The 13,260-nt window shown below is 43.0% G+C and overlaps 1 protein-coding gene across 4 annotated transcripts in view; it reads left to right on the top strand.

The window, feature by feature from the left end:
* Positions 1-13,260, top strand: part of LOC126091908 (polycomb protein Sfmbt-like) — a 330,279-nt gene that overhangs the window by 303,602 nt on the left and 13,417 nt on the right. For all 4 annotated transcript variants that reach the window (XM_049907216.1, XM_049907218.1, XM_049907217.1 and 1 more), the window contains one exon: positions 7,052-7,203. In XM_049907216.1, the coding sequence (XP_049763173.1) occupies positions 7,052-7,203 (152 nt within the window). The remainder of the gene's footprint in view (positions 1-7,051; positions 7,204-13,260) is intronic.

Raw genomic sequence — 13,260 nt, 5'->3', positions numbered from 1 at the left:
GTTGAATGTTTTTGAATCATCTTGCCTGCAGTCTGGAAAGAGCTCACAAGAGGGTCAGTCAGGCACTTGGGGCCTACCACTTCACTGCCAGCACACATGTATAGTTAGTCCTCTTCGTTGCAGGTACTGCTGGCATGATTCACAGCACTCCGTTTGTGTCAGGTTTCATGTTGGCAGTAACAGTACCACTCTGTCATTAAGAAGTCATGGTCTGTGGTTGCAGAGCTGTTTTGTTAATTTAAGTTAGTATACTTCAGGCGTCCCATGCTTTTAAAAAAATCAATGCTGAAGGGTTTGTTCCAATACATGGTGACAAAAGTGCTAGTTGGCTGGATAATATCACATGCATTTGTGGTGGTTGAACAAACACTAGCTAACAATATAAACTAGCTTATTCAGAGGCTAGTAATACAAACTAAATTAAAAGGTTTTGAGAAAGCAGTTCTGAACACTCTTGTGTAAAAATTGTTTAGTGCCTGATTGTACAGGGTGGAGCACGAAACACTAGCCCAGGATGCAGACTGCTCGACAGTAACACATAAATTGTTGCCCGTTAAGAGCTATTACAACAGATAATAGATAAACGTGTCATTGTATCAAATAAACTAATGCTGTTGTATCTGCTCATGAAGGGCAACAATTCGTGCGTAATTTGCATGCAGCCTGTACTCGGGGACAGTTTTTCATGCACCATCCTGTGTACGCTTTTCATTCTGCTAAAATGTTCCTTGTAAATCAGTAATTGTGTCTCTTTATTCTCCTATGTAGCATGAGATGTGGAAGACTCATCCGTGAGAGTGCTATAGTAGTTATGAAATAGTGGAATGCATGTAACATTTAGTACAGTATAGTGCATAGCTCAAGGCTTGTGTTAGGTCAGGGTCTTTTATACGAAATGCTGAAATGGCCAACATAAAGAGAGAGCCATTATATTGATTTATTATTTAAAATTTAGCAGGTTCATTGCCAGTTTTCTCAGTTTAGGTGATTAGTGCCAAACCATGTAACTAAATCCAAGTGTTGCCACATTATGGCAACCCTCAGTCCCTGTTCCCTCACACACATTGCACAGTATATCACTTTCCCTGTAATCTATCTCTCTCTCTCTCTCTCTCTCTCTCTCTCTCTCTCTCTCTGTGTGTGCGTGTGTGCGTGTGTGTGTGTGTGTGTGTAGCAGAACTTCACAACATAGATACATAAAGTTTCCAACATCTGCAAATTTACGGAAATGGGGGGGGGGGGGGGGTAGTGACGCTGTTTTTACTATGCCTATGCTTATAAATACATCTCTTTCATGTTCATTACCATTGAGACACACACACATACACAAAACTGAGACTGCAGTTGTGTGTGTGTGTGTGTGTGTGTGTGTGTGTGTGTGTGTGTGTGTGTGTGTCGTCTACTGTTGACGAAGGCCTTAACGGCTGAAAGCTTTAATTGTGAGAGTCTTTTTTGTGCCTATCTGCTATATGGTGAGTAGCAAATTCCATATCTGCTATATGGTGAGTAGCAGTTTCCTTTCCAAATATTGTTACATTCCATCTTGGATTTTCCATTGTTTGGGTTTTATTATTTATTTTGCCCCATTTTCCAAGAACATAGCAACATCTTTCTGAAGATATTGTAGTGTGGCTGGATAGAATTGATAAGCTTCTCTTGAGTAAGGAGCACTATAAATCTTAACATCTGATAATTTAAAAAAATTCATCAAATTCGTGTAAGATTTTTCATGCATTTGCTGATTGTGTTACCAAATGACATTCATTAACTGCTGCCCTGTAACTTGCAATAATCTCTGATACTCGAAATGGTTATTAAAAAATTGAATTAATAATGAAATCTTCTCAGGCTTTCATGTGGGTGGTGGCATTCAAATTCTGCGACATTTCAATCATATTCTGCTGACACCCATTGAAACATCGTGGAATTTGAACAGAACCACTTGGATGGAAACCGAGAAGATTTCATCAGCAGTACATTCCAGACCCATATACACTCCTGGAAATTGAAATAAGAACAGGAAGGGGAAACTTTATTGACACATTCCTGGGGTCAGATACATCACATGATCACACTGACAGAACCACAGGCACATAGACACAGGCAACAGAGCATGCACAATGTCGGCACTAGTACAGTGTATATCCACCTTTTGCAGCAATGCAGGCTGCTATTCTCCCATGGAGACGATCGTAGAGATGCTGGATGTAGTCCTGTGGAACGGCTTGCCATGCCATTTCCACCTGGCGCCTCAGTTGGACCAGCGTTCGTGCTGGACGTGCAGACCGCGTGAGACGACGCTTCATCCAGTCCCAAACATGCTCAATGGGGGACAGATCCGGAGATCTTGCTGGCCAGGGTAGTTGACTTACACCTTCTAGAGCACGTTGGGTGGCACGGGATACATGCGGACGTGCATTGTCCTGTTGGAACAGCAAGTTCCCTTGCCGGTCTAGGAATGGTAGAACGATGGGTTCGATGACGGTTTGGATGTACCGTGCACTATTCAGTGTCCCCTCGACGATCACCAGTGGTGTACGGCCAGTGTAGGAGATCGCTCCCCACGCCATGATGCCGGGTGTTGGCCCTGTGTGCCTTGGTCGTATGCAGTCCTGATTGTGGCGCTCACCTGCACGGCGCCAAACACGCATACGACCATCATTGGCACCAAGGCAGAAGCGACTCTCATCGCTGAAGACGACACGTCTCCATTCGTCCCTCCATTCACGCCTGTCGTGACACCGCTGGAGGCGGGCTGCACGATGTTGGGGCGTGAGCGGAAGACGGCCTAACGGTGTGCGGGACCATAGCCCAGCTTCATGGAGACGGTTGCGAATGGTCCTCGCCGATACCCCAGGAGCAACAGTGTCCCTAATTTGCTGGGAAGTGGCGGTGCGGTCCCCTACGGCACTGCGTAGGATCCTACGGTCTTGGCGTGCATCCGTGCGTCGCTGCAGTCCGGTCCCAGGTCGACGGGCACGTGCACCTTCCGCCGACCACTGGCGACAACATCGGTGTACTGTGGAGACCTCACGCCCCACGTGTTGAGCAATTCGGCGGTACGTCCACCCGGCCTCCCTCATGCCCACTATACGCCCTCGCTCAAAGTCCGTCAACTGCACATACGGTTCACGTCCACGCTGTCACGGCATGCTACCAGTGTTAAAGACTGCGATGGAGCTCCGTATGCCACGGCAAACTGGCTGACACTGACGGCGGTGGTGCACAAATGCTGCGCAGCTAGCGCCATTCGACGGCCAACACCGCGGTTCCTGGTGTGTCCGCAGTGCCGTGCGTGTGATCATTGCTTGTACAGCCCTCTCGCAGTGTCCGGAGCAAGTATGGTGGGTCTGACACACCAGTGTCAATGTGTTCTTTTTTCCATTTCCAGGAGTGTATAATTGAATTAATCTTTTCCTCCAGTTAAATACTAATAATTAAATGTTGTGAAAAGGATAGATTACTACTCACCATACAGCGAAGATGCCAATCTGCAAACAGGCATGACAAAAGGACTGTCAGACAAGTAAGATGTGTGTGCGATTAGCATGAGAGTTTGTGTGTATGTTGTATAATTCTGATGAAGGCCTTTTTGATCGAAAGCTTACTTGTTTGACAGTCTTTTTGTTGTGCCTATCTGCGGCTCAGTGTCTTTGGTATTTGGTGAGTAGTAATTCGTCATTTTCATGATATTGTCATTATTCCGTCCTGGGTGTTCCATTGTTTAATGATTAAATGTCATACTTCTGACACTAATGTTTCGTACACCCTTGTAATTCGTATCGTATTAAATCAGTAGTCGGGATTTCAGGAAAACCAGAGATTATTTGATAACAGTGTTTGGCCATTATGTATAGGTTTCCATTTCAAACCTGATATAATACTGTATCAAGCAATATTTCTTCCATTAGATAATTATCAATCATTTCATGTAGGATCTTCAGTAATAGGTCAACACAAGACCTCTGAATAATATTTAGCACTTAATTATTGTATGTTAGAATCCTGGAACATATTCTTAGTTTCAATATAATAAATTGTCCTGAGACTGAGAAGCTTATGTCCGTGAATCAGCTCAGTTTTAGAAAGCATCACTCCTGCAAAAGTCAGCTTGCCCTTTTTTTCACATGATGTACTGCAAACTATGCATGAAGGACATCAGACATATTCCATTTTTCTAGATTTCCAAAAAGCATTTGACACAATGCTCCACTGCAGACTGTTAACAGAGGTACGAACATATGGAATAAGTTCCCAAATATGTGAGTGAGTGTCTCTAAGACTTTCAGGTAATAGAACCCAATATGTTCTGCTTGACGGCAGAAACAAGGTTATCATCAGGAGTGCCCAGGGAAGTGGGTTAGGATCAGTTATTTTCTGTATACGTAAATGATCGTGTAAACAGGGTGGGCAGCAGTCCGCAGCTGTTTGTTGATGGTGCTGTGGTCTACAGGAAGCTGTTGCGGTTGGGTGACTAGGAGGATACAAGATAACTTAGACAACATTTCTAGGTGGTGTGATCTAAATTTCTAGTTGGTATGATGAATGGCAGCTGGCTCTAAATGTAAAAAAAAGTAAGTTAATACATATCAGTAGGAAAAACAAACCCTTAGTGTTCAGATACAACATTAATAGTGTCCTGCTTGCGGCTGGTCCCGGCACAGAGGTTCGAGTCCTCACTCAGGCATATGTATGTGTGTGTTTGTCCATAGAATAATTTAGGTCAAGTAGTGTGTCAGCTTAGGGACTGATGACCTTAGCAGTTAAGTCCCATAAGATTTCACACACATTTGAACATTTTTTGTCCTGCTTGATTATGTCACATTGTTTAAATATATGGCCGTAATGTTGCAAAGTGATATGAAATGGAGGGAACATGTGAGGATTGAGGATTGTGGTAGAGAAGGTGAATAGGTGACTTAGATTTATTGGAAGAAGTTTGGGGAAACGTGGTTCATCTGTAGAGGCGACTACTACAGTGTTTGGGATCTGTACCAGATTGTATTCAAGGAAGACATTGAAGCAATTCTGAGGTGGGCTGCTAGATGTGTTACTGATAGGTTCATACAACACACAAGTGATACAGAGATGCTCAGGAACTCAAATTGGAACGCTTGGAGGGAAGGCAATGTTTTTTTTCGAGGAACACGATTGAAAAAATTTAGAGAACCACCATTTGAGACTTACTGCAGAATGATTCTACTGCCACCAGCATACACTTTGCATAAGGATCATGAAGATAAAATACATGAAATTGGGTATCGTACAGAGACATGTAGACAGTCGTTTTTTCCCCTTCACTTTATTTGTGAGTGGAGCGGAAAAGGAGATGACAAAAGGTGGTGCATGGTACCATCCATCCTGCACCATATGTTGGCTTGATGACTATGTATATAGATGTAGGTGTAGACATTTATTTAATTTTTGTAATAATTGTCAGTGGTGTCTTGACACAGCTGGGAGCATCTTCCTGTGATGCTTTGCTATCAGCTCGGCTGTAAGTTGGTCTGACATTTCAACATCAGCAAACAGCACCAGAAGACTCATCTACTGACATCAGGGGTCCGTGTGATACGTGAAACACACAGATAAACGTACACATTTGCTTAATATATTTAGTGTAACGAAATTGTTAATCATTTATTGAAACAAAATAACATAAACTGCTGTACTACATATTGTGAAGGCAGCGTAATACTCGGTGGAATGGCTGCAAAATTGATTGAGTTTAACGTCTCCTCGACATTGAGGTCATTAGAGAGTAAAATTGAAACACTACACACTGTTGCTTTAAGAGTGGTGCATAGGGTGCTGTAATATGTTTCCATATTCTTCATTTAATACTACTTGTTGAAACTTTGTAAATAGGCTTCACATGGTAGTTTACATCTGTCTTAAAGCATAGGCTGATTACGGTTTTTCATCTTTTCCATAACATTTTCCCATGAATGAAATGAACCTGTGTCGTTTCATGCTGTCGTCCTTCATATGCATTAAATGTGCTCTTTTAACCCTGTTTGGTATGGGTCCCACAATATTCTAGGATGGGTCACGCAAATGTTTTGAAAGCAGTCTCCATTGTAGACTGAAGCATATCAACTGATTAACCTTATATAGTTCATTTAGTGTTAATATAAGTAGGTAATTTTGCAGTCACAAATTATAATGTAAGTTATTACTTTTTGTATATTTGAAAGATGATGAGACTTACCAAACAAAAGCGCTGGCAGGTCGATAGACACACAAACAAACAAACACAAACATACACACAAAATTCTAGCTTTCGCAACCAACGGCTGCCTCGTCAGGAAAGAGGGAAGGAGAGGGAAAGACAAAAGGATATGGGTTTTAAGGGAGAGGGTAAGGAGTCATTCCAATCCCGGGAGCGGAAAGACTTACCTTAGGGGGAAAAAAGGACAGGTATACACTTGCGCGCGCGCGCGCGCGCGCACACACACACATATCCATCCGCATATACACAGACACAAGCAGACATTTGTAAAGGCATATTTTTCCCACGTGGAATGTTTCCCTCTATTATATTCTTATTACTTTTTGTGTGTGATAAAGATATGAAGCGTATGACTGAATACACATTCAATTTTTGTCTGTGTATACAAAGTCACATTTCAAGGGACGCATCATTAGGAGCAGATTGAGAAACAAACCCGGGCCCAGGGCAATTACCTAGGTAACAGTGAATTTTAATTTTATCATGCTTTGTCTGTGAGGAGAAAAGTTTGTGTGAAGGAATCTGAGCACAAAATAATAATTAGTTTTTGTATTTATGTCTTCTAAACAAACATTGGTGTTGTCACAAGACAGCTACTCATCACAAAAATAAGATGTTGATTAGTGTGTCATGGGGGTATGGTATGTAAAGTGTGCTATTATTAACTTGCATTGCAGTAGCGATAGTTTTCATGCCTTTTTACATTAATGACCAGTGTAGCATTATAAAATACTTTGATAGTGACAATTTATAACAAAAATTGTGAAAGCTTTGTTTGTATTTCTTGCTCTATTGTGTGATGACTGTGTTTCCTTCTAGGTGAAGGAGCATCATTATCACGGGAACCAGAAACTGCACAAGAGCCTGCAGGTCCTGACCAGTCACTCCCTGTGCCTTCTGAGCCAAGGCAGCCAGTGCCTGTGGCACCCAGCGGAGGCCAGAATCATCCACGTTCCACGTCATACGTTAGTGTAAGTATTCAATACGTATATTTACAACTACCGTTTCATAAAGATGAAACACATTTTATTTTTATTCGGTTTTGTTCTTTTCTGATATCAAATTTAGAATTAGGCACAAGAACGAATTGAAAAATAGTACTTGGAAATTATTTAACAATATATAAATATATTGGAAAAAATAAGAATGTTGTCCAAAGACTGGTTTAACACAGTTCTCCACACAGCTGTTTTCGCTTCTGCATAACAGGAACTTGCATAAATTCAGACCTGCTTATTGCATTTGAACCTTGATGTCCCTGAATAATTTTTAACCTGCTCAGTTCTTTCCATTTTCAGTTGAACTATTCCTTGAGATGTATCCATTTCCTTTCTTTTAGTCAGCGTGTGTCACTAGCACTACTTCCTCCAATTTTGTTCAGTAGATCTTCAGTGGTTATCCCGGTCTACCAACCTGATCTTCAACATTCTTCTGTACCACCACATTTCAAAAGCCTCTATTCTCTTCTTCTTGTTCCACTTTGTTACACTCAAAGTGGTCAAGTCGTGCAATAATCCCCTTGCGATTGTACTCATCTGCCAGGTTCTTTGCCACCCAGCAGACAGTGACTTCAGTGAAGTTCTGTTGCTCGTAATCAGTATTGTAAACTGCATTGTGCAAAATATGAAACATCTCTGCTAAGGTTTGCAGATGAATCATGTAGTTGTTTGAAATCACATGCCCAATTTCAAACATTTGTTGGAATAGTCATACTTGGTCCATCAATGAAGTTGACATAGTCTGCAGGGAAGAATGTATGCAACATGCAGATGCTACTACAGCTCATGTAGCCTTTCATTTACACTCAGAAGATCTAATTCTGTATTCAACATATACTGGATATTTCACCTACAAAATAAAAATGTGAAACTCATTGCTCCTTGTGTGTTGGTAACAGTTATAACCCCTATAAATTATTGACCATTACTGTGTCTGCTGCTGGTGATGTGAAGGCTGTTCTGCATCGTTATGCCAGAGTTGTAAAATTTGAGTCTTCTTAGCCACCGTAACACAGTGAGGGGACATAGTTATTGTGCAGTACTTTTTGATCCAGCCTTTATTGACTTCTGGTGTTGCAGTTGTAATAATTTGCAAGAAGACTTCGAAATGTGGAACCATCTTATGAGAGAGATTGTTTTAGTAAGTATATGCCAGAATTCAAAATACGGAAATCTGAATCTTTAGATAAAAAGGACCTCACTTTCAAATTGTGTTATTTTACTCTAAAAGTACTTTCATAAAATTGATAAAAGCACTGACTAGTAAAAGGAAGGGATAATCTCCAGATACAACAGAAACTTAAATGAATGGAAGGGGCAAAAAGATTTATAAAATTGACTGTCATTATTCTGATAATGTATGTAGAGGTGATGACAATGAACTTCCTTTCTAAAAATGTATAAACACTGACCATGCATGTGGATTTTATTATGATGGCATCTTATAAGTGTAAAGTTGTGGAATGATCTGGCAGATGGGGGAAACATAGGGTGGAGGCCGAGATACAGATTTGCTGCTTCTATGCAGCCAGTGAGAGAGCAGCAGGAAGACAATATGTTTGGAAGCAAGAGATGAAGGAATGCTGTCACATTGTCACTCCAGTACAGAAGTGAGATCCTCACTGTATTCAGAAAAGGAACAGCTGGCTGTAACCGTAACCTCAGAAACAGCACCATATTCAGAAGAAATAGCCGAATGTGTGTGACAATCAAGATTATAAATGTTCTGTCCATAAGAACACACAGATAATAACAGATACAGCACTTTATTACTTCTAGACTACTTGTACAAGAAGACATTTACCACGTAGTCTGATAAATATGGGCCCAATGTCAACTATGACTGAGGGCGAGGTTGGCCAGACCCGCCCCTATAAGCCATCAGCCAGTCAGTAGAGTGCCTTGTGGAGAGGCTGTGCATACATCCAGAAGTGGCAGTCCCTGCTAATGCTAGGGTCTTCTGATTTCTGTAGTGCGCTATACAATGGTGCCCCCAGATTGTGGGTGTGGAATCTGCGCAGGTCACTACAAAAGTAGCTACGAAGCAGATTGGAAGCACAGATGGAGCATGAGTTGGTTAACCTGTTGGATGAGGTGGGTGACCTGCTTGAGGTTGGGGTCAGAAGTTGTGGCCGTGGCAACCTGAGTACTAGCGATCGGAAACCCACCTACCACTTGGCAGGATGTGATATCCTAATGAAAACACATAACCTCCTCTCAATCAAAATTGGCGTCTGGGCTGACAGACACCCAGGATGATGCCTCCTTGTTGATATGGCACCCATTGAGGCGAAAATGAATCAGGTCCACAGCGAAAATGAACAAGGTCCACAGCTGCAGCCTGTGGGACGCCTTATCCAGGACCCAGGTGTGTGGACTAAATAACAAAACTAACGGCGTGTGGTCTGTAATGAATTGGAATGTAGTACCATACAAGAAAACATGGAATTTAGTACCCACTTCTTTCTCAACCCGAGATTAGTGGACCTGTGCTGGACTGCGAATTTTCGATGCAAAAGCCAGAGGTTGCTCTGAGCCGTCCGCATTCTGATGGGCGAGGATTCCCCCATGTCGTACTGCAAGGCATTTATTCAATTGGTTCTCTGGTACTTCTAGTATGTTAATGAAGAAGAAGTGAAGACATTCAGTGGTTTGTCAGGACCAAAAGTAACAAGATATGGTGTTGACCTGAGGCTGTCCTTCGATGCGGTGAAGCCCTGGTCACACGCCAGAGACTAGACGATGGAAGCACACTAGTGTACACGGAGATAGAGAGGGTGTGTAATGGTGGATCCCACGGGAAAGCCAACAGTTCTTAGAGTGACAAAGGGCACGGCAGGCCCTTAGTGCTCTGACCAGACTCAACAGGGGTTAGACTACCTGTAGTAATGTGTTGTGGCACAGATACTCTAGAGATGATTGGGAAAATTTAGACTTCAGCAAATAGCAACACAGACCCATGGCCTGGAGTTTTTGACAGAGTGCTGAGATTGTGCAGGTGGTTGCTTGTAGTATGTCCTGTAACAGCAGTGTCTTCCAGGTAGTTTGGAACAGTGGACATGATCTATTCTAGATAGTTTTGCAAATTTGGGGAGGGATTATAGTAAAAGTAATAGACCAAGTCACTGATCTATAGGTAATAAGGTCAGCCATGAATAGCCAAAGCAATGGAATTTTCTGTTTACCATATCCCCATAGGTATCTGTGTACTGGCAACAGTGGGGAGAGCCAAGGCCTGAATATGTTTGAGCATGAAGCAGGGAAACTGCCATGCCAGTCATGTCATGAGATGTCTTGAGAGAACCAAAATCTTGATAAAAAGCTTGTTGGAATCCCTATCAGGAACCAGCCCTGACTTTGATGTTTTCTGAACATTCATATCCATGTTCTAATATGCTGTGATTGTGCAGTTGTGTGGCAGACTTCCGCAGTATGGCCTTCTCTCTCTCTCTCTCTCTCTCTCTCTCTCTCTTTTCCCCTCAACACTTCCAACAGGTGGCTCAATGCTGGGGACATCCTTCTCAACACTTCCAACAGGTGGCTCAATGCTGGGGACATCCTGATGATCTACCATGTTCAGAGTAGCAAGACATGCATGATAGCCACAGAGAGCAGGGCCTGGAAAGCTGTTTATATGAGGGTTGTTTCAAAAATAACGTTACCACTTTTTTTTTTAGACACGAAGAATTTTTTATTTGAAAATACGAGTACACCATTGGAAACGTTGATCTTTAAGCGATTTTTCCACATAGTCCCCATTTTTTTCCATGCATTTTTTCTGTCAAGTAATCCACTTTTGCCCTCCCACCTCAAAGAAGTCTGCTGCCAACCTGTTGAGAAACTTGGAAACTTTTCCATCTGGAACTGTAGACCACCTAGGTGCTCCTTCAATTTCGGAAACAGATGGAAATCACTGGGTGCCAAATCGGGGCTGTAAGGTGGGTGGTCAGTGCCACCCCAGCCAAATTTGTCGATTAACTCCTTCGTTTGTTGCAACACATGTGGACAGGCATTGTCGTGGTGCAGCCTTACACCTTTGCTGAGTTTTCCCCTACGACGATTTTGGATTGCCCGTCTTAGCTTTTTCAAGATCTCGCAGTAACCTCTTGAGTTTATGGTGGTCCCTCTAGACATAAAATCAATGAGCAGTACACTACACCGGTCCTAAAACACCGATACCATGATTTTTTTTGCTGACAGCTGCTGCTTAAACTTCTTTGGTGGTGGTGATCTGGTGTGTTTCCATTGGCGCAATTGTTGTTTTGTTTCCAGAGTAACGTAATGGCACCACAATTCATCCCCCCGTAACAGTGGAATCGAGGAAGTCTCACTTATTCTTGTCGCATTCACTCCAAAACTTCTGAAGCACAGTCGACGCGCTGCTGTTTGTGGACTTCTGAAAGCATGTGTAGCACGCGCACACCTTGTGGTAGCGTAGCTTTTCATTCAATATCCTGTCAATTGGAGCTCCAGAAGCCTCAGGAATTTGAGCAGCCAGTTGCCAGATGGTGATTCGCCGATCTTCAAGCAAGATGTCTGTACGGCCGTTGGCAAACTCCCTACACCATTTGCAGACGTGTTGAATGCTTATACACGTTTCCCCATACACTTCACTCAACTGCTGATGAATTTCTACAGGTGGTAACTTTCTTGGGTGCAAAAATCAGATGACCACACGAATTTCACACCTGGCGGTGACGGGGATGATGGGCTCCATTGCTTATGGCTGTCAGGCCAGTACTGACTGTTGCAGAACCACGCTGGTTGTTGGACTCGGAGATGGGGGATCTGGCAAAGATCTCACAAACACAGTGGTGTTGCCAGATTTCGCATTGCACCATGCACGATAAGGGTACAGAGTTGGGAACCTTACTTTTGAAACAACCCTCGTGTGCTATGAGCAATGTCATCATCCCTGGATAGAGTGGATGCAGTCAGATCACACTGTACTGCCACAGTGTCACACCTGGCTTCCAGCTGGCGATCAGTGGTGTGTGAAACCTCATACAAGTGGGTAATGGACAAAACCTCTTCGAGGGAAGGATTTTTTAATTCGAGGGCCCATTGTGGGACTTCCTTATCTGGAACAGAACGGACGATAAAAATGTGAACTGCGAAGTCCACATACAACTATTTTGACTTGCCCGTGACAAAAATGGCACTTAAGATTAAGACTGATTAGGGTCACTGGCCCAGGCACGATTAAGACTGATGAGACTGCTTCTCACATTGGTAGAACTCAACCCTAGCGGCCATGACATGCTTGGGGTGGTGATAATAGGAAGGCAGCAATGAGTATGAATTGTCAAATGACAACAAGAAAGGTTTCTGCGATGGGGCCAACTGCCGCAACACCTGATACAAGGTGGGAGAAATCCATGACAAAAACATATGTCCACATCTTTGGCATGGAAGGATAAAAATGATGCAGTAGATGGTGATTGTACACTTCTCAGTCTTCTGCTACCTCATCAGATAGTGGGAACGGAGGAGGAAACATAGCAGGAGATGAAGAAGGGGGATAGGGGGGGGGGGGGGGGAGACACCAGTGGCGGCACAGACTGTTGCATGACTGTAAGAAGTTCCATGTGTTGATGTGCCAACATTTGAAGCATAGGCTCCACATCACAACAAAATATGAAAACCAACTGCACAACGAAACACGTGGGATAACAACCCTACTCATTGCCAATGTGTTCTAACAACAACAACACACAGATAATAACAGACAAAACATTTTATTATAATACTTGTACAAGAAGACACTGAGTGGATTCACCGCTGATCCGATAAACATAGGTAGAATGTCAGCATATGACTGAGAGCAAGGCTGGCCAGGCCCAACTCTGTAAGTCGTCGACAGTCCGGTAGTGTGTACTGCAGAGAGGCTGCATGTGCATCCAGAAGTGGCAGCCTCTGCCAGTGCTGGCATCTTCAGATTTTTGTGGTGCACAGTACAACTAGGCACCTGAATTGCAGGAGAGGAATCTATGCAGGTCACTACTATAAATTTCGTTGCTGCACAAGTAT

This window comes from Schistocerca cancellata, chromosome 7 (assembly GCF_023864275.1).
Source record: "Schistocerca cancellata isolate TAMUIC-IGC-003103 chromosome 7, iqSchCanc2.1, whole genome shotgun sequence".
In the NCBI taxonomy this organism is placed as follows: Eukaryota; Metazoa; Arthropoda; class Insecta; order Orthoptera; family Acrididae; genus Schistocerca; species Schistocerca cancellata.
The sequence above is the reverse complement of the archived record's forward strand: the minus strand, read 5'-3'. Positions and strand labels throughout refer to the sequence as shown.